The following is a 22357-nucleotide window of genomic DNA, read 5'->3' as shown; positions in this document are numbered from 1 at the left end:
GCAAAGGCAGTGCCTGCGTTTGCCGTGAGAGCAGGGTGCCGGCCCCTCTGACATACGTGCGTTAAACATTCAAGGGTGCAAAACCCACAGCTTGTTAGAAGGATGAAAAATAACCTATTTTGGAATTTGTGTGGCTCTGAAGCATTTTGAAAGTACTGACTGATGTTGAGTAATTCAGCCTCGATCACTTACTTCTGTAAGACGGGTCTGAGTGACTTTTCCAGAAAATGACAGACTACACCTCATGTTTAGTGAGTCTGAAGCAAAACACAGTGGCCTTCTTTCTGTCCCCCGCCCTTCTTGTAGTAGTTTGGTTACTGAAACCACGCAGGGTGGTATTTAGCTCAGTGTCCTTTATTTCCGAGTCCTGTGACTGCAGCTGGAAGTGTCCATGAAAGAGCCGGGGACAGATGGCTGTAAAAAGCGCGCATTGTGTCCGTCTTGAGGCACACACGGCGGTGACGTGTCCCTGTGCTCTGCTGCGTCCACAGCGACTCTGCCCCTGGAGAGGAACTTCCAGCCCTTCGTGCACCTGCCGGAGCAGCAGCGGACGGCGCTGAGCGGTGTCCTCCAGGCGGTGCTGTCCGATGAGGAGCTGCTCGCGGTCCTGGAACAAGTGGTAAGACCCGAGACTTCCCGAGGCGCAGGGTCTCCCCTCTCTGTTCCGGAGATGTGGACGGGCTGGACCTCTTGGGACAAGGCTTTGAGCAGGGGACAAAATTGCGTTTAAAATTTCCCCACCTCCCTTGAACCCTGAAGCTTCTTTTTCTCTTACTCCTGGGTCCTTAGTTTTCTAACTGCAGAAAGGCAGCTGATGCCAGAAATCTAAGGGTGTATCAGTTCCCTAGGGCTGCTGTAACAAATGACCACAAACTTCTTGGCTTAAAACAACACAAATTGATTCTCTGGAGGCCAGAAGTCTGAAGTTAAGGTGTCACCAGGGCCATGCTTCCCCCAAAGGCTGGAGGGGAGAACCCTCCCTTGGCTCTTGCAGCTCCTGGTGTCCCCTGGCTTGTGGCGGCATCACTCCAGTGTCTGCTGTCTTCCCAGGGCCTTCTCCTCTGCATCATTTCCATTTCTGTTCCCTAATGGGCACCCACCAGTGGATTTAGGGTCCACCCCAACCTACGAGGATCTCATCCCAAGATCCTTACCGTAACTACATTTGCAAACACTGTTAAGGTCCAAATAAGGTCACATTCTGAAGTTCCAGGTAGACATCTATTTGGGGAGGGGAGGCCCTGTTCAGCCCACTACAGGGGGGCTATGTGGTAGAGTCCTGTTTTATTTAGAACAGACTGAAAGGCAGGCCTTTGTATTTTTCTGTTCTGTAGCAAAAGGATTTTCTGGGGAGGCTGAGATACACCAGCTGCCAACCTCCATCCACCCAGACTTTCTGCTCTGCTTCCCTGGAGGAGGCTGGGGAGCTATAAACCTGATTTTTGCTGTAGTTGTGTTGTTTTTGGTCTTTCTGCTTTTCTTTTATGCAGAGTTTGAACTCTGATTTTCTGATTTAATGCTTTATGGCTTCCAGGAGAGCATTCGTATTCCTTTTTCCTCTCGAAATTGGATTGTGTCAAAAGAGCTTAGCGACCAGCGATGGAACCAGCAGTTGTTGAAATAGTCCAGCAGCCAGGACATCTGTGTGCTCTGGAAGACACAGAGCTTGCAGGAGAGCATGCTAGCCCCAGGGAGAACACAGATGTTTAAAAAATCCACTGACTTTTACTTCCTAAAATGTCTCCTTCAAGAGGGAAATGTCAGGCCAGCACCCCATGGAAAGAGCATCAGCTGCCTGGGCGGTGGGGGGCCCACGGGCTCTCATACAAGTGCATGTGGATGTGGAGGCTGCAATGGAGCAGAACTGGCTCGGGGGGTGCTGAGGTGGCCAGGGCAGCCCTGGCCAGCAGGACCACCCACCTCCCAGCAGGCCCCATGCCGGTGGGCAAGGCTGCCCTGGGTCCTGTTGAGAACATGGCTGGGGGCTGTGGTGCCAAGTTTAAAGCTCAAGAACCAAGATGGGATGATGCCTTTCTGTTCCCCTCCTCAGCTCTGCGTGTAGTCACTTGTTCCTGTTCCCTGGTCCAAACTGATAGACCCTGCCCTATTGGGAAGATTCTACCCAATGGTTCCTGCATGCTTCCTCCCCTCTTGGTGAAAGAATAGTACCTGGGCAGGGCTCCGTTGAGTCCCCTTGTGAGGAAATCTAACCTGGCGGATCAGTCATTCCAAAGCAGAGAGAAGAGTGCAGGGCTTGCTTTACGTGGGAGATGGAGAAGGGCAGGGGGTGCATGCTGAGGGTCAGAGGACCCAGCTTGGCTTCTCTCCATCACATTGTCCCTTTTCTCCTCTCCCTGCAGTGTGACGATGTGATCAGTGGCCTGTCGCCCTCCCTGGAGATCCTGGGGGAGCTGAAGCCCCCCCAGAGGCAGGACCTCACGGCCTTCCTGCAGCTGGTGGGGTGCAGTGTGCAGGGCGCGTGTCCGGGCCCGGAAGTCAGCAACCAGAAGCTCTTTTCTGCAGCCTACTTCTTGGTCAGTGCACTAGCAGGTACGGAAGAGACAGACTGTTGTTGCTTTGCAGTGGCTTTGCTTAGTCTTCTGGAGACGGGTATAGATGGTTGTCTCCTTTTCAGCACTATGGGGAGCGTAAGAAGTCGAGGGTGGTGGAAATGGACAGGGTTGCTGCGAGGTCCACAGCCCCTCCCCCACTCTCAGAGAGCACTTCTCCTTCCCCCCCTGGGAGGGCGCTCTGCGGGCTCACCTCCCACGACACAGGAAAGCATCTCCCCGAACACCGCCTGGCATTCACTCGAGCCCCGGCCGTGCTGAGGGCAGTGCTTTCCTTTGGCAGCTGTTCTCCCCTCCAGCGTTTTGGTCCTTCCGATCCCCTTGTTCCTCTTTGCAAACTTTCCTCCCCTAGAGTTGCGGCAATTAGGGCAGGGAGGCTGTGGACAGCATCCCAGAGCATGAGGGTGCTGGGCTCAGCAGCTCCACACCTTCTAGAGCCGTCCCAAGGCCCTCCCAGGGCTGTGGCCATCCAGACGTTACTGAGCAGTGGGCCCTGCCTGACTTCCCCACCTGTCCCACCCCGAGCTCACCAAGCCAGAGGGTCTGTGCTGTCAGAGGGTGGGCCTCCTAGAGAGGAAACTGGACTTGTAGATCCTTCTCAGAAAGGCAAGACCTGGTAATGCAGCCCCCTCGCCTGGTCCCCACGACTTCCCCTCGAGGGGATACCAGTCAGGGCATTGAGTTCTGGTGCATTCAGGGTTCCTCCCTGCACCACAGAGGATCACAGACCCAGGAACCTCCAGCTTTTAAAGAATTAAAAAGGAGCACGCCTCTCCCAGGTCTATATGCCGACGAGTCATACATTACGTGCCCATGATGTTTTTTTTAAAATTTTATTGAATTTATTGGGGTGACACTGGTTAATAAAATTGTTTCAGGTGTACAGTTCTACAACACATCATCTGTATATTGTATTGTGTTCACCACCCCAAGCCAAGTCTCCTTCCGACACCACTTCCTCTCCCCTTCACCCCCTTGTGTCTCCCCCGCCCCCCTTCTCCCTGGTAACCACCATACTGTTGTCTGTGTCCCTGAGGGTTTTTTTTGCTTAATCCCTTCACCTTTTTCACCCAGCTCCACCCTCCCGACAGCTGCCAGTCTGTGCCATGTATCCCATGCCTCTGGTTCTATACTGTTCATCAGTTTGCTTTGTTCATTAGATTCCACACATGAGTGAAATCATATGGTCCTTGTCTTTCTCTGACTGACTTATTTCACTTAGCATAATGCTCTGCAGGTCCATCCATGATGCTGAGAAAGGTAAGATTCCTTTCTTTTCTTATGGCCGAGTAGTAGTCCATTGTGTAAATTACCGCAGCTTTTTTATCCACTTATCTACTGATGGGCACTGGGGCTGCCTCCAGATGTAAATAGTGCTGCAATGAACACAGGGGTGCATATATTCTTTTGAATTAGTGTTTTGGGTTTCTTCAGGTAAATACCCACAAGTGGAATTGCTGGGTCATAAGGCAGTTCCGTTTGTAATTTTTTGAGGACCCTCTATCCTGCTGTTACAGCGGCTGCACCAGTCCGCATTCCTACCAGCTGTGCACAAGGGTTCTCTTTTCTCCACACCCTCCTAACACTTGTTGATTTATTGATGACAGCCATTCTGTCAGGTGCAAGGCGATATAATTTTATAATTTGCATTTCTCCGATGATTAGTGACACTGAGCATCTTTTCATGTCTGTTAGCCATCTGTGCATCCTCTTGGAAGAAATGTCTATCCAGTTCCTTCCCTGACTGATTTATTTTATAGCTGGGAGTTTGTACTTTTTAACCACCTTCATTCATTTTGCACCCCACAACATCCCCCCTCACCTCTGGCAATTGCCAATCTGTTCTCTTTATCTATGAGCTCATTTTAAAAGAAAACTTCCACATGTAAGTGAAATCATATGGTATTTGTCTCTTATTTCACTTAGTGTAATACTTCAAGGTCGTCAAAAGTGGCAAGGTTTTCTTCTTTTTCTATGGCCTAATAATATTCCAGTGTTTATTGGAATAGTATATCTACCACTGGTGGACACTTAGGTTTTTTCCATATCTTAGCTATTGTAAATAATGCTGCCATGAACACGGGGGTGCATATATCTTTTTGAGTTGGTGTTTTAAATTTCTTTGTATATATACCCAAAAGTGGAATTGCTGGACCATATGGAAATTATACTTTTAATTTTTTTGAGGAACCTCCCTACTGTTTTCCAAAGAGGCTGCACCAATTTACATTCCCACCAACAGTACACAAAGGTTTCCTGTCCACATCCTCGTGAGCATTTATCTAGTCTATTTGATAACAGGTGTGAGGTGATACCTCATTGTGTTTTTTTATTTGAATTTCTGGTCACTATAGTTTACTCAGCTCTCTGACATATGCAAAAAAAAAAAAAAAAAATCTATGGTTGTTCCATTGAGAAAACATGCTTAGACAAGTATATCCAAGGTCATTCTCCAAGTAGGTAGTGGGGCTTAAATACGCCTATTTTGTCACCAAATTCCAGGTTCTTCCTGTTTTTTTCCTTGCTCTTCCCTGAGTCTGTATAGTTCTTGATTGGCAAATTGAATATAAAGGCACATCCCTTGGTGAGCACATACCTGGTTAGTTACCACATCTATTTTCTTAAAGATCTTTGCTGCTTGTTTGGCAGTATTCATTCAACAATTTCTGAGCATAAACTCTGCTTAGAGAGCACGAAAGTATAAACCAGGTATAGCCCAGGGCTGGCTCTGTTCCCATGGATGCTTGGTTCCTTTCTGACAGTGACTGAATTTTGTCTTCTGCAGAAATGCCAGATAATGCAGCAGCTCTGCTGGGCACCTGCTGTGAGCTCCACATTATCTCTACGATGTGTCACCTGGTAAGGAACCTTGTGGAGGGATCCAGGGAGGGGCAGGAATGGGGCAATGAGGAGATGGACACCCAACAGCTGATAAGACACTTCTAAGGCTTTCTCATCCACAAAAGCCCTTCCAAATAGGTTAAACAGGTATTATCAACTCCACTTTTTTATACCCACCTACCTCACAGGAAGACTGAGGACCAGAGAGAAAGGATTTGTTCAAAGAACTTGCTGGCAGGGCTAGGACTTGAACCTTGTCATTAGAATCCAGGCCTTATGCTTTTCTATTGTCTGGAAAGAACTGTGGCCGAAGCCTGGTGCAGCATTGCAGGGAAGGAGCTAGACCCGTTGTATTTAGCTCTGTACCACATTCACCTGGCCGGCAGTGCTCAAGGGCACTGCCCTGTCTCAGAGACAATTTATTCACTTAGGATTTAGCACTAGTGTTGTGCCCTGAGGAAATGTCATGGCAGGAGCAAGAGCTAGGTAATGATGAGCTTGGCCCTGAGACTCAAGATTAAGCTTTTCCTTTTTAAATGACAAATTGGGTCACTAATAGAAGGAACCCTCAATGGGCTGCCCAGAAACCACTGTAATGGGGCAGCTCCTCTAAGGTAGCTTCAGCTTCTGCCAGTGTTCCTCAGCCTGGGGCAGTGTAGCAGAGCATGCCTGCCTGGATTACTTTAAGGTCTGGTGACTAAGGGCCAAGCCAGCATGCCCTGTAGGCCCAAAGCTCAGAGTTCTGCTCCCAGATCTGAGAAGCAGATATTGGAGTGGGCTGCCTGGCTAGGGCCCTGAAACGCTACACATCCACCCAGGGAAATCTGAGCACTGTGATTAGTGCCTTTGGTGCTTCTCTGCAAGGAAAGGCAGCTGAAGCCTGAGGCCAGGCATCATTCCAAGGAGCAGTTTAAATGTCACTCACAACCGAAAGCAGATTCTACCCGCCCAGGGGAATGTTGCATTCCTGTACTTTGACCACAAAAACTGAACTACTCGAAAATGTGCCGGCATGTGTGTCTTGTGGCTAGCTGAGGGGTAAAACCTGGCGGTGCAGTGTGGTTATGGAAACAGTATGTTTCATTATCTAATTGTCTGCAATGATGACCATGGCAGTAGCTCTGCTTTTGTAGCCCAGCTCTGTTTTGCAACAACTGAGTGCTTAGCATTCCCCAGGTTAGTCCTTACTAAGTATTTACAGAGTCATCAACTGCATTCAGGAAGTATATAGAAAGAGAAAATACTGCCAAGACCATATTAAGTGCCTCTCCCAACAAACTCTCACCAAGTTGTCATTGTCCTTGCAGAGCAGCTCTAGGGTCTGATCTTCGTGTGGCTCCCCATCTGCTCTGCTGGGGTCTGAAAAGCAGCCCCTTGGACGTGCCGGGGTCCAGAGTGGCTGCTATTCTATTTGGCACAGAACTTCCCACCTACAGAGTCCTTTGTTTGCCTTCAGGGGCTGCTTAACACAAAGAAATAATTTTTCTTTCAAGACCTTCCTAGGCATCTTCACATGATCTCCCAAGACAACTCCTAAGACAGCGAGGTTCCTGTCCCTTAAAGGGACCTGGGTGTCATGTGTTTCTTACAGGCATTTACTTAGAACAGGGAATAAAAATCTACCTGCTTTTCTGTCCTTGTCTGGTGGCCAGAGTAACCTTGACAGGCTTTCTCAAGGCCTTTTGGGAAAACAGTGTCAGACACACCAACACATCTGCTGAAGTGGTAAGAGAACTGGTAAGAAGGTGAGTTAGAATCATTGTAGAGAGTTAATTTCACTGCACCACCCTCCGGGTGACCGTAACCTCTTTTATACCTAGAAGTGCCTCTGGGCGCTTGGGGTTGGCAGATGTTCAGAGAAGGAAGCTGGATGCCGCTCAGCACTTCACCAGGCCCTGAGCCTGCTGCCCTGCTGGCAGCCTCCGGCCTGTGCCCTAGAGCTCATTCTTAAATCGTGGGACATGGTGCTTGTGCTTAAAAAGCAGGCCTGATCCACTCCCTTAAACCATAATCCATAGTTTACCGTCTGGGCCAAGTGGTAACATTAAGCCTGTGGTTGCAATGTCTGAGTTGTATTTGGCGCATCTACAAGGTGTGGATCTGTAAAGCTGATTTTGATAACAGACACCCAAGTACTTTTTTATCCAAATGCGTGCTGCCCTTCAGCCAGTGTGGCTACTTCAGGTAAGGTTACCACCACTCAGAATACTTCTGGCATTCTTTAGATTCAGTTAAAATTCATGCATACTTTTTAGGCTTCATTTTTTATAAATTTTAACTTTTACTCCCTACGTTCCTAATCTGATCTGGTTCTGAATACCTGTTTAAAAATCAAATCTACCGGCACATTTGTAATTACTGAAGATTAAAAAAATAGTGTCACAGGCACCAACCAAGACCCCCGGAAGCAGAGTTTCATGTTTTCAGGGCTTGCAACTAGAGCAGCAACCTCTTTAAGGAACTAACATTCATTCAAACACTGAGGGCCTAGTGCTAGGCAGGGTGCATGGTGACCACCACAGGCCAGGTCCCTGCTCCCCTGAGTGGCTTAGGTTTTAGTAAACAGATAAGCAGCAACTGTCAAGAAGATAATGTCAGATAGAGTGAGCAGATGAAGACAGTGTAATAATGTAATTAATAGTGGCTGGGCTATGGGAGTGGGAGCAGATGAGGCCCCTTCTCATGTGGCATTTCAACCGACAACTGAGACGAGAAGGAAAGGTCTCGGGGGGCTCGGGGGAAGAGTATCCAGGTAGGAGGAAGAAAGGGCAAAGGTTCTTGAGGTAAGAAGCATGAAATAAACCACAGCTCCTACCCCTTTGAGGAGTTCCTGCAAGTGCAAATATTCGAAAATCTTCATTAAAAAAATCAAGCTTTACTTACATACTGTGTGCGCGACAAAGTTAAATTCTGACCTTTCTGATCTACTGGCGTTAAGATCTGGTAGCAGGCAGAGTTCAGAGACTAGGGATTTAGACAGAGGACTCCAGGCAAACGGGAAACATCAGGGCCGAGGTCCTGGCCTGGGTCAAACACATGCTGTTACATCTAAGGTTTTCCTGCTCCGTTTGGGAAATTAAAAAGAAAAATAATTTTTTTCATAATTAGCTAGAAGGGCGTTACTATCCAACAATGTGGATTTTCTGTAATATGTTTAAGTGTTTAACCTGCCATTTCAGCTCCGTGCACTGTCTGTTGATGGAGAATCTGATCTGGAAGACACAGCCCTGGCTCCCCTGAGAGATACGGAGAGGTTTGCGATTGTGCAGCGCCTGCTTGCCACGGCCGGCGTTAACCTGGAACGACGACAGTCGTCCGTCAGAGCTGTCACCTGCAGAGTCCCTAACGTTTTCCCACTCGTTCTTTATGTAAGTCTGCATGGACTCCGTGCTTTAGGCAGAGCGCAGCAATAAAGTCACAGGTGAATCCTGCACAAGTTATCAGCCCAGGCTGGGCACTTTTTTTTAATCCTTACCTGAGGATATTTTTTCCATTGCTTTTCAGAGATAGTGGAAAGGAGAGAGAGAGAGAGAAGGAAACAGAAACATCGATGTGATAGACACACATTGATGGGTTGCCTCCCGCATGCACCTGGACCAGGGCCAGGGATTGAGCCTGCAACCAAGGTATGTGCCCCTTGGCTGGAATCGAACCCATAATCCTTCAGTCCACAGGCCGATGCTCTAATCACTGAGCCAAACCGGCACTTTTGTGCATCGTTAAGGTACTGCTTTGGGGCTTAGGTCAGAGGCAAGTTGAAAGTTATCAAGGAAATGAATTTACAAGAGAGTTTAACAAGCGGTGACTTTCTGTACCATGAGTCGCCTCGAGGTTAGCCGCCAGGTACTCTGTAAACGGGTTCTTTTTCGAAGAGGTGACCCAGTGTATAAGTTCAACTCCACACTTGAGTTCTAAGCCAGCACACATTCAGACCTTTTTTCCTGCAGAAAAATGGGTCCATTGCCTAGATTTCCCACTTTCTTCGTTATACACAAACAGATGGGTCTGGCACTTTGATCCAAAATCCATTTCAATTCTGAATGCTAGGAAGGCAATTTCTCTTCATTGAAGGCTACGTTTTGGACGTGCTGTGCACTCTGCAGTGACTGAAAAATGAACTGTGAATGCCACTGGGGTACATATAGTCTGCTAAATAAATTATACTAATTCCATGTCGAGAGCAATGTGCCAATTTCCCATGCCTGCTGGATGTTTAATTTGTAAAATACATATTATATCAAAGGAAACTTTGAAAGGTATGTTTGCTTTTTCTTGTTTTCACATCCTTCTGCTATGAACAGCCTGGACTGTCTCCCTGGTGCCTCTGGATCCATCGCTAATATCCACTGGGGACCACTCTGTTTTCCCTTAGCAAATCGTAGCTAAGCCCTCCTGCGAGAACTGTCCAGCTCAGGGGCAGGGAGCAGAGGACAAGGGGCAGCTGTTGGAGAGAGACATGTTCCTCAGCACCTGCTTTTTGTTGTCATCTCACCATCATCTATCTACTTCTCCCCTTCCTGCTCTTAAGATTTTCATTAATGCTAATGAAGCGATAACCCTTCCATCACCTATTAAAAATGAGACTAAGCCTTATGCAAGTACTAAGGATACAGAATTGTCCACTGTGGTGGCAACGGCCTAAAAAATAAGCACCTTATGCGCAAATTGGAAAGGAACACGCCATAGTGGAAATAGTGGTAAAGTGGTGGCACAATCCATGCCTTTTGTCTGGTTTTCTGAAATAAAATAAACATACAGAACAAACTGGAGACAGAATGTGTAATATGAGTCCAGTTGTATGAAAAACCAATACACATGTATTGCAACACGTGGGAACCTCACAAGTTCACTAGAAACCCAACAGGGCTCCTTTGGGACAGAGGATTGCGAGGTTGGGGCAAAAGGTGGGGAAGGGGGTGGTTCACCCCTCTATTCCTGTTAGAATTTTGTATGTATTATTCTCTAAATAAATAATAAAACCAAAACCAAAACACACACGAAAGACATGACTTCAGAGAGAAAGAGATGCCATCCCAGCAAGTGTCAAAAGCTTGGGTTACATCAAACAGGCAACTAAGGCATTTTAGCTGTTTGCACACTTGTCCTAACACTGGCCAGTTACCCCGCTGGATTGTGCTTTAAGACTTAGCTATTGAGAGGGATGTAGCCTTAGGCTGCGACAGGTGTTCCTGGCCCCCCGGTTTCTGCTGGGCTGCTTGGCAGACGTCTGCCGGGACCGGGTGGGCAAGGTGGTGCTGGGCATGCTTGAGGGAGGGTGACACTGGACCTCCAACTGGCATCCTCACCCTTAAATAGGGTTAGTCATTTAAAATATACCTTTATGGCCCTAGCCCGTTTGGTTCAGTGGTTAGAGCATCAGCCCGAGGACTGAAGAGTTCGTTTCAATTCCGGTCAAGGGCACGTACCTTGGTTGCAGGCTGGATCCCCAGGGCTGGGTGCGGGAGACAACCAATCGACATGCATCTCTCACATCTCTCCCCCTCTCTCTCTCTCACTCCCTCCCTTCCACTCTCTCTGGAAAGCAATGGAAAAAATACCCTTGGATTAAAAATACATACCCAAAGCACTTCAAATATTAAACAATGAAACTGATGTGAGCTATACAAACATTATGGAAAATGAATAAAAACAAATAGGAGAATGACTTTCCAACTCAATACCAGTTCAGGGCCCCAGGTGGCCGAAGCCTTTCCAGCAGCTCAGGGTGTAAGGCAGGAACCCACCCTGGACAGGATGCCCCTCCATCGCAGGGCGGCTCACACCCACGCACAGGCTGGGGCAATGTAGACACACCAATGAACCCGACATGCTCACCTCTGGGACATGGAAGGCACCCGGAGTACCAGGGGAAACCCACGCAGACACAGGGAGAATGTACAGACTTCACGCAGACAGTGGCCCGGGCCAGCAATGGATGTTTTCCTCGCCAGCGACGTTATTTGAGAACTGCTCTGAGTAACACCAGATTCTTTTGGATACATCAGAAATACACTGGACTAGCAATTTCTTAAGCATGACGTATGGGAACCCCAGAAACCAACTTGGGAAAGAGGCGCCAAGTACCTTTTGTGGAAACAGGCTTCCTGCGCTCACCCACGGATGCACCTCTGTCGCTTGGCCAGTGCGGTGGGTCTACCGCAGGCCTAGGGGCTGAGCCGTGCGCCACAGCAGACTGGACCTTCCCACAGGGTTTCTCTTCCTTGGGCAGCTGGGAAGTGGTCCCAGTATCATCTCAGGCCATCTAAGCACAGAGGCCTTTTCTTGATCCTACACTTTAATCTTCTCTGTCTCTGAACTTCTTTCCTTGAGTACGTTGTCTCTGAAAGCTTGGGCTGGCATAGAGAAAACAATAGTTAGGGCTTCCTGGTTAAAGCGGGAGGCAGGTGAAAAATGTATTTACTTTGGTGGGAAAAACCACATGACATTAGAGGCTTTTTTTTTTTTTTTATAAAAACAATGAACATTTAAAAGAAGTTTCCAAAGCTAATCTCATAGCCTGTGTTTTATTGCCTATAAGCCTCTGTTCTACTTGCACATGAAACACTACATTTCTCCAGTATTAAATATTTATTTCTTTTTACATACAAAAATATTTTACCAGGCATATGGAATCTCACAGATTTTACATTTCGGTAATTTTCATTTTGGGCAGCGTAGGGAAATACATGAAAAGAAAAATTTTATAGGGACAGCTTCTGAAAAATCAATACTTAATTGTACTGCAGGAAAATTTTATTTATACAAGGACAGTAATGCTTTTATACAGGAATTCGCAATACAATTTCTTGGAGAGCAGTAGCAATTCATTTTTGTTTTTAAACTTTTTCATCAGAAACTTCAGCAGCTTGCTTGTTCAGCTTTGATTTTAGGTTGCCAACAAGATCTTTTCCATTAAGAGAAAAAAAAAAAAGGTTCTACAACCACTTCACAGACTAGAGGTTAAAAAGAGCATGCATCTGTGTTCAAAATAAAGGCATACCAAAATGAAATGGGGGGAAAAAATCCCCCAAAGCAAGGTTTTCACAACAAACACTCCTCATGGGCTCTAATGGAGCTCCACATAACATGTAGGAAATGACGCTTGTTGCCAAACTCGCATGCTCACTCATCTACAGCAAAACTCGAGATACTAACTTCCTTAACAATCCACGCTACCGAAGAGGCAGGAGGAGCCTGTTCTTTTTTGAAGACAGCACTCAGCCAAAAGAAGTACCCGTCTTACATTTCGAGTACAGATGGAGATGAGCTATTCCTCCAGTCTGGTTCTGTCTGAGAAGACGAAGGCATTTCTCACTTGGACCACGTTTCCCAGAACACGCTCTGTGTTCTAAGCAATGTAACTCAACACTACCGCCCGTCTCTCCTATTCGAGGTTTAAGACGAAAACTACACGTTTTAACTGGTAATGACTTCCGGCCTAATGTCGGCAACTGAACAGCGGAGAAGTTCCTAATGCTACGAGTTCTTCCTATTCCTCCAAGCTCCCAGGTCACCTTGACTGATGTGAGGAAAGGCAAATTTCGGGTATGGTCTTTTGGATTTATGCTTCTACCCTGGCTTGCTGTTTCTGAAGTACAATAAGGACCTCAGTTCCCAACTTTTAAAGTGAGAACCTTTGGGCTTCTGCTCTATGGCAGCCTGCTCAGTGGGACTCAAGACAGGTTTACAAGCACTGAGTCATTTCATCTCCCAGTTATAAGCAGTATTTACGTTAACTGTGGATGTGTTCATTCAGTTTGTGCCGGAGATTAGAAAACAGTAAAAGCTAGTAGTAAAAAAATAAAAATAAAAAAAGAGAATCGTCGCTTCTGACAGACTTTGGTGTGTAAAAGCAAGTCAGTTATCACAGAGCTGCATCACCAGCTGGCCAATAGCCATGAAGCAATCAGAAAGGGGGTCACTAAAATGCCTTCCTGTCAGGTTAGAGGTCCCACTAATGACCTATGAGAAACAGACACCTTCCTTTTAAACATAATACTATCAGTTAAACCTTATGGGCTGGGGTGATAAGTTTCAGGCCCAAGAACAGGGTAGGGCAGCTTCAAGGGGCAAAGATCAGCGTGTCTTCTGATGTAAGAGGACTGATTCCTTACTTAAATTTGATTTGTGCCCAGCTGGCATGGCTCAGTGGTTGAGCGTAGACCTATGAACCAGGAGGTCATGTCAATTCCCAGTCAGGGCACCTGCCGGGGATGGAGGCTTGATCCCCAGTGGGGGACGTGCAGAAGGCAGCCGGTCAGTGACTCTCATCATCGATGTTTCTCTCTCTCTCTCTCTCTCTCTCCCCCTCCCCTTTCCTCTCTCTGAAATAAATAAGACATATTTTTTTTTAAATTGATTTGTGAGTGGTCTGGTTGGCAGCAAGGACTTACCAAGGGTCTGGGCATGGAAAGGGATCTAAACTAAAATGGACCTCTTACCCTGGGCCACTAAGAGAGCAGAACAGACCCTCTTCCCGTCTGGAACTATGTCCTCACAGCTGTGTGAGGACTGGAGACCAGACTCCTGAATGGTGCGCACCACCTACCGTTACCTCCGGAAGAGGTACTCTTTAAAGGAACTAAAAAATAAGTAACCTCAATGTAATTCAAAGACATATAATAAACAGAGAACGTAGCCTAATAAAGAATTTCTACTTTAGCACTTACCACATCAGAACTACAAATTACTTCTTGTAATTTAAGCTGAAGACAAATATTAAGTTAGCCTTATTTAACAAGTGGAACATTAAAAGTAAAGGGATCTGTAAATTTTACCAGAGGTCACATGGCCGGGAGTCAGACCGAGGATCTCGGTCAGTAGAAGAATGCCATCTCCATTTTCATGAGGGGAGAGGCTATTTGGAAGAAGGCAGTGCAGTGTACTGCACAAGTGGAAACTGCTCTCAAATTCTTACCTTGGAAATTCGATACCATCATTTCCTTCCCTTTGGGGTGGATTAAAGGCTCATTTTTGATTCTGTGCACTAAATCATTCCAGGAACACAAAGTCACATGGCAAATTATGGAAAATATTTTTTAAATTAATAAAACTTGAAGCTAACAAGAAATACATTTAAAAAATAATCTCACCTTAGAAAACTATAGAGTTGCTATCTTCCTCAGGTATACAATGTATATTTACATAAAAACTGATACGGTGCTAAATTATTGGTCAATGTGAATAATATTCACTTGTACTATATATAATAGTCGTATCATTTAAAATACTGAATTTGTCCCAAGAACTCAAAATACATCACAGATGTTATTACATGAACTGTGATCTCACAGCACATCCTTTGGAACAAGAGGAAGGCAGGTACCATGACCTCAAAGCCCGAACTGTGTCATAAATTCGTTAGAAGGTTTAAATAAGTATTTCCCAAGAGGTTTCCATCTAGGGCTCTCCTTTTTCCTTAAGGAAATTAAGTTGTAATGTTAATTTTATGGGCTCAATACTTCATTTATTTTTCAAAAAGATCAGTACCTGACTCACGGTAAGACCAAAGCCCTTTCAAACAATGTGAAAAAAGTTCCAGAATGTATAAGAATTTGGAAGTAACTAAAAATTTAAGAACACTAGCTATAATTACATGGGTGAATATATTTAGTTTTATTATTCATGTATTTTGGGAGAATTTTACATATTATACACATAACTGTATATATTATATATATATATGGTGACTCAAACATTTAAAAAATGACCTGCTATCTATATACATAAAATTTCAGAATTGCTTTTTCCATATTTAGTATAAAGGTTAGTTACTATAAAATTATTGGCTGTCTAGCCTGTGATTTCTGGGAAATGGAGTGTTTTTTTCAAAAGTTGTAAAGCACAATGTTAAGCAGATCATTACCTTGACCAATTTTCAAACTTTTATGTTCAATGTTTGCCAATTCAAAATAATAACCCCATGGCTATCTATCTTGAAAATCAACCCCCATCATGATCATGACACTTATTATACATAAAAATAAGTACCAATTTAATAAATTTTTAAAGTAAAGATCATCTTTTACCGTTATTGGGATATTATGGTCAAAGCAGCTAGTATCTATCTGGCCATAATCTGTAATGCCATGATTGTATTTTATTGCTAGTCTGCATTTTCTAAATTTGTATTAATAACCAATTTGTTCTTTTAAGGAAAACTCATCCTTATAAGCAATTATAAATAAATTTTACTAGATTCTAGAATCTAGGTTCCGGCCACTTTTGCTGTAGTCATACTAGGTTTATGATAATGGTTTTCAGTAAGCTGCATTCAGCAACTGTATAGAGTTAGCCAGAGTAAATCCAGCCCTGATGTACTGGATATCTGACACTACCCAAGCATCAAACAGAAATCGCGGTTGCACGATCAGGTCATGGCTGAAAGAAAGGTGAAATTCTACTTATAGCACATCACATACATTCCAGTAGTTAGAGTTAAATTACTTAACCAGAGTCATCAACTCTGGATATCTGTGCATTTGAAACTGAAAAAAATATATTTAGTTGTATATAAATAGTCGTGCCCCCACCTGCCCACAAGGAATCCTCCCTCAGGTGCATTAATGTCCTGACAGGCACATTGTGTTTCCCAAAAACATAAGCATAACTATCAGCAATTGTTCAAGATCACTTGAAACCACCTTTTCCTTGGGAAAGCTAATCATCTCAGGCCACTCTCACTGCTGCGCTGCTGGGACTCCTTGCCCTGCAGAGCTCTGCTGGTTCCTGCAGACTCAGATGGGACTTGAGTTTCAAGTTCAATGACTCTTTATTGAGATATGAACTTTTCTAAATGTATTCCCTTCAACTCTGGCTTCTGGGCTGAAATGAACTAAACTGCATCGTTTTATTTCATATCAGGAGGGAGCTAGTGTGTATTAACTGAGTAGTGATGAGTACCATTTATAATAGAAATAACTCCTTTACGTGTAAGACTATTTTCTAAATAATATGCATTTTATATAATATGATAAAGCCAAAAATACATATGATGTAAAAGTCGTCTCTATTTTGCCAACATGACTGAAATAATTTGTGGATAAACTGTGCTGCTACAAGGATCCCAAAGCTATTCACAGATGAAGGCACACAGGAGAATGTGGAAATGAAATTTTTCTTAAAATGTACAGTGTGTGGGAACACTAAGTCATAGGACCTCACCTCGACACTGCTTGGATTCACGCTGCTCTGAGAAGCCAACAATGTGATGTAAATACATGTGGTTTAAAAGTTATCAAAGTTATTAAAAGAATGTGATCCGTTTTTCCACCAATTTCCTATCCTAGGACAAAGAAGATGAGTTTGTGTTCTGGATATGAAATTCTGAAATTAAAAATACCTATGGATTTCCAATTTAACAATACAGCAACTTGAGAGTTTCACTTCACTGTGAAAAGATTTAAAACAAAGGGTGCGCACCACTCATCACCACACATGTCCTCCCCCTTCCAGCCCTCCCATGGCCACCCTGTGGCCACCCCATGTGACAGCCCTGGTGATGGGAAACAAATTCAGCAGCCAGGCGCCTGGTGCCTACCACCAGACAAAGACAACCACCAATACTTAAGCACCCAACCCTTTAAGTGTGAGTACTTTTATGTGAGAAGTTAGCAGCAATATAAAGTACGGCTGACTTAGTGGGATGACGAGCTGCATCTCTGAATACGTTTCAGGAAGAATTTACGCCATCCGAGAATCCTAAAGGAAGGTATTAACTGAGGTCAATTTGGAAATCGGTATATATTAATGCATCTACAGGAGGACTGTTTTTTTCCCAACCATTAAACAAAGAAGTGCATTTCCTTACAGAAATGTAAAAAAAATTAAAATATTATTTAATAATATATTATATAATACATACAATGTACATATTATATAATGTATGTGTTATATATAGATACAACAGCTGACCATTATTTCCAAGTTTTAAAAATCATTCAGTGCATTGGGTTCTCAACACAAATACCTTAATGATCACATCATACTTCAAAAAGCACATTGATTGCTCACAGCCCCTCCGAAACGGCACACTGAGAGGCATTTTTAAGCATCACAGAAATATGCAGAGGCATGATACATTTGCTGACCACATCCTAGTAAAAACCTGTTTGAAGAAGTACGGTCATTTTTGTCAGTTAAATTTTTACCTGTGAAAATAAATCAACGGTGTCACTTTGCTGTAAGGTTTATTGAAGGCACTCTCTGAGCCTGCCCGGCCTCGCTTGCTGTGTACATGGTAACTTAACATCAGCCTGTCTTTGCAACAAATGAGAGTGCAAGGTATTGCTCTTCATTTATATCAATGGAGGGGGAAATATACCGCTATATTGGTTTATCTATATAAATCAGTATGGATAGCCACACATCTCTGAAATAACAAAACTATGTAGCTTTGAGCAGACTTCTGATGTCAGACTTGGATGGTCGTAGACTTGCTGTAGCACTGATACTGAAGTTCTGCTTCTGTAAGAAATTATATTAGGAAAGAAGGCCAATAACTACCATTTTCTCCCAATCAGAGACCCATCACTAGTTAAATACTGAACTAAATGACAACTTTACAAAACTATTTCAAGTATTCATTATCACAGTGGAAATGTGAGACCAATGTTCAAATGAATGAGTTGAAAATTCCTGTGATGAAAAAGGCAAGGGTACTAAATCAAAACATATTACAAAATGCTTCAACGCATTTCTTTATGTGATATGAATAGATTGTCCATAAAAAGTTAGAAAAATTAAGATAAATTATATTTTAGTACACCTTCCCGCCCACATTGTCTATAAAAATTCAGAATAGTGTACTGGTATTTCAATCTACACAGTAAAAATGCCTGGACTTGGCAGATGCCTTCTACCTGCACACACGTTTTCTCAGTAGAAGGCATATTTGCTGTAGTCACTTTCTAAAAGTTGTACTTTAATTGTGAACCTTATTGAATCATCAGTAGACCCAGCTGATGGGGACCCACTGCGGCTCCATTCTCAGTTTCTCTATGGCAGTTTGCAGTTTCTCAAAGGCTTTGTCCAGATTGTCGTTTACAATGATCAAATCGAAATAGTGGTTGTAAGCTCTCTGAATTCGGGCACTTTCATCCACTGTTTTCTTCAAGTCAGAGTCCTGTTGAAGAGTTTTAAAAGGAAATGTTTTTATTATAATGTATACTTACTTGCTCAAATACCAACTCAAAGTGAACATAAGAAATAAGTAGGTTGGACAATTATTAAATTGTGATTCTGATATTAATTCTCAAAATCTCATCTATATAGAGTGTTAAAAAAGACATTACCACCTGCTCCTGTACTCGCCTTTCCAGCTGCGTTCATGTTTGTATCCTGTATCTTCTGTGTCACTGATATTAGGATAAGATTCCTAATTAAAAAGCTGCTGACAATAATTTTAGGGTGAAATCTAAGGTAATAGATTTTTATCTTGTGGGCTCTAAATCATGGAACCCAATTTCTAGTGGCTGTCAAGCTCAAAGCCAAATTTGCTGCCTATATCTAAGAAAGAGAACCTTACAAGTGTATTTTGAAGGCTAACTTTACCTTATTTATTTTTGCTAGCATTATTTATGTTTCATAAGATATTTCTAGTTATTTTGGAATGATGTGGGGGAATAAATAAGTAATGGGTTCTGCATGAACAAGTAAAGCTTTTCATTAAGCTACAAGTGTTTTGCAATTTCACAATAATTCTACATGTTCTTCAAATATTTATAGAGTTTCTATGAAAGTGTCTACTGTGACTTATTATTTATGGATATAACAATGAATAAGACAGAGGGGTTCCTACCCTATAGTGGAGGAGACAGATAAAGGGCAAATAAATACAAAAACTTGCAAGTTGCAGTAAGTACCATAAATGAAAACAACCAAGAACAAAGCATTTTAAGAGATCTACTTCAGAGAGTGATTACAAAGATACTGAGTAAATGACTTTTAAAATGAGAACCAAAGTGGGAGAAAGTGCACTCCAGGTGGAGGAAACAGCAATGTAGGACCCAGGAGGGAAACAACCTGATGTGTTGAAGACACTGAGAGAAGACCAGATGGTTTGGGGGAGGGGTGTTAATAAGTTGAGATGAACATGGAATAGTTCATGAAGGACCTAGATGCAATGGAGACATCTCTGGATTACGATGGTGGCAAAGGATATGGAAATGACCCAGATAGGAAATATATGTATTTTGGTGGTAAAATCATTAGGATTGGCTGATGGGCTGGATGTGAAAAGTGAGGAAAATGAATGAATCAAGGATGCTCTTGGGTTTCTAGCCTGAGTAAATGGGTGGGTTTAGAAGATGCAGAGCTGGGAAGCGGGGATGGAGAGAACATGATTTTTTTTTTGGGGGGGGGGGGGGGAAGCAAATGTCCTGCTTTGTACATGTTAAGTGTAAGACGTCTCTGAGTCATCCAAGCAGGATGTAAAGCAAGCAGGTGAATTGGTTATGCAAGTCAGAGCTCTGAGGTCAGAGTTACCTGTATATAAATTAGGAGTCATCAGCATAACAAAGGTATGTAAGTTAATAGCAAGGAAAGGAAAGAGAAGTGGGTTCCCAAGTAGGCCACTAGTACTTTTTAGTTAATACTTTCACTGAGATTTCTAAGTAAGCTTGAAAAATCTAAAATACCTTTTATTATAGATCTGTTATCAGCCAACAGTTCAATTTGAAAACTATTCTTACCTATTATAGTCATTAGCAACCTGGCTTGTTAAAAAAAAAAATCCGTTTTATGGACAATAATAATCTTGTAACAATAATGGAGTATACCATACAGATGGAGAAAAAGCTGAATCTCTCTCTATGGGCTAAAGAGTGATCCTCAGAATATGTGAGTGAAAATACAGGCAAACTAATCAGCTACCCTTTATGTAAGAAATGGGGGAGGGAGGGTACACATACACACTTGCTTATACTAAAAAATATTGAAAATGGCTACCCATGTGGGTGGGAGGGAACAGAATGGAGGAAAACGAGATTTTTTTGTTTTTAAGATTTACTTCAGAACTATGAAAATGTATAAATTTATGTAACAAAATTAAATTCAAATGAAATGAAGAGCAATACCTAAAAATAAAATGCAAAATGAAACAAACCTCTGTTTCAAGTTGATGGCTTAACCACAAAGGAACTATTTCAGCAACTTTAAAATAATACTCAGTGGGATATATCCTGAGAACAATTTAGAAAAATGTCTGAAACTCAGTGACTTGAAAATAATACCGATTGGGATATAGCCTAAGAACAATTTAGAAAAAAGTCTAAAACTTGAAACTTTTCAATAATCATATTGTTAATATTAATACTGATATTGTTACCCAGAAGTCATATAAAGTGTGTGTGTGTATACACACACAGTAATTATGTTAATGTCATCAGGAAACCAACATTTTCAGCATAAGAGGAAAAAAGACACATAAAGTCAAAGAAGTAAAAATAATAAAAACTTTGTATTTCAACTATCACATTAAACCAATCCTGCATGTTTTCTAAAAGGGGAAAATGTATTTCCCACTTCTGGCCACATAAAAGGCCAAGAAACAGTGATCAAGCTGCACGCACTCCGTTAGCACCTATGTTCTTGCTAAATGCCATTTCCCTCTAAAAGGAACTAGGGCTTTCAAATGGCTGTTCAGGTGTGGGCCAAGAAATGTGTAAAGATAACCTGGAATAGCTTTTCGCACCAGGAAGCAGAGAATTCTCAAAGATTATTGGGGTTGTGTTAAAAAGACTCAAAAGTCAAGTTGGATAGGCTTCTATTAGCTAAAGACAAGACCATTTAAACATCAAAAAGGGTAATAATGGGGCCAAGTACACAGAAAGGAAGTATTCGAATTACCTTGAAACACAGCGATTAAACTGTGTGTACTTAGTGGTGTAAACCACGAGGATAAGGAACTAGGAAGAAAGCCCAACTCACAGCACTCAAACCCGGTAACTGCTGGTCTACTTATCAGCAGACCACTGGGTGTACACTGTGGGGCACAGCAAATGAGCAACTATGTAATGTTCTCACATTCCCAGTGTTTCTGAGACCTGGGACACTCAGCATAGGAGAATGGAGTTAAAACATGTAACAGAGGTTAAATAAAAACCCTGTAATCCTGAATTTGATTGGGAAATATCACTATGAATTCACAATGTAGTTTCCTTCAAACATACACAAAGAAAAGCTCATTTCCTAACTCTGTCTATCCAAAAGGCGCAGCTAGAAACAACGATCAGTCTTGTGACGACGTAAACCTGGGTGTTATGGTCTTCAAATACCATTTACCCCTAAAACAAACCAGAGCTTCTTGGAGGAATAGTGATTGCTGGCTTGGAATGAATGGGAAATGTTCAAGGTGAGCCTGGAACATTTGTCATACCAGAGAGCAAAGAAGCTATGTGAGACTATTGGCCTCACAAAATAAGGTCTCAAGGGCCTACTTGAATAGTGACACAATGGGGGACAGAACTCAGACTACGGAACACTCTACAGGATAAATGACAAATTTCTGAACAGCTAAACTAGAAAGTTAAAAGAGGGGAGGAGGGAGGCAGTGAGAATCTAAGATTAAAAGAGACTAAAGGGACGTCTGCTGCCAGCTAAGATGCACTAACAGGAATCAGACTAACTCTCCCCCTTGGCAACTAAAAGAGACAAAATGTGTGGAATAACAGTGTTTAAGACATCGTACATCAGGCAGTGGAAGACAGAGATCCCAGAGATCCCAGAGAGACAGGAAACAAAGGAAGTGAGCCCTACGGTCACCCCAATCACAGACTTGAAGGAGTTTCTGGGCTGCACCACAGCGAGGCATTGCCCAGAAGGAGCCTATCGGACTAAGTCGGGACAGAGCTGCGAGTCCAGGGAGACCGAGAGTTCGCAGGACAGACTACCAGAATGAAACAGAATCACAGAGCAGAGAGATCTTCGAAGACCTGCAAAAGGTTCCC

General features: G+C 43.3%; 2 protein-coding genes across 8 annotated transcripts in view; one reads left to right on the top strand and one right to left on the bottom strand.

The window, feature by feature from the left end:
• The window catches only part of GSDME (gasdermin E), a 41970-nt gene extending 31780 nt beyond the window's left edge, over positions 1–10190 (top strand). The window contains exons 7-10 of the mRNA XM_081146894.1: positions 492–619; positions 2361–2550; positions 5356–5429; positions 8591–10190. Of these exons, the coding sequence (XP_081003020.1) occupies positions 492–619; positions 2361–2550; positions 5356–5429; positions 8591–8824 (626 nt within the window). The 3' untranslated portion in view covers positions 8825–10190. The remainder of the gene's footprint in view (positions 1–491; positions 620–2360; positions 2551–5355; positions 5430–8590) is intronic.
• Positions 10191–11727: 1537 nt separating this feature from the next.
• The window catches only part of PALS2 (protein associated with LIN7 2, MAGUK p55 family member), a 62310-nt gene continuing 51680 nt past the window's right edge, over positions 11728–22357 (bottom strand). For 5 of the 7 annotated variants that reach the window (XM_081146892.1, XM_081146888.1, XM_081146893.1 and 2 more), the window contains one exon: positions 17584–18534. In XM_081146892.1, the coding sequence (XP_081003018.1) occupies positions 18358–18534 (177 nt within the window). In that variant the 3' untranslated portion in view covers positions 17584–18357. Of the gene's footprint in view, positions 11765–17583; positions 18535–22357 lie in introns of those variants that run through there. The other 2 variants (XM_081146891.1, XM_081146890.1) reach the window with 2 other exon arrangements.

The sequence above is a fragment of the Miniopterus schreibersii genome (assembly GCF_964146895.1).
Source record: "Miniopterus schreibersii genome assembly, chromosome: 9".
NCBI classification, from domain to species: Eukaryota; Metazoa; Chordata; class Mammalia; order Chiroptera; family Miniopteridae; genus Miniopterus; species Miniopterus schreibersii.
Note: the sequence above shows the minus strand (reverse complement) of the source record. Positions and strands in the feature narration are given on the sequence as shown.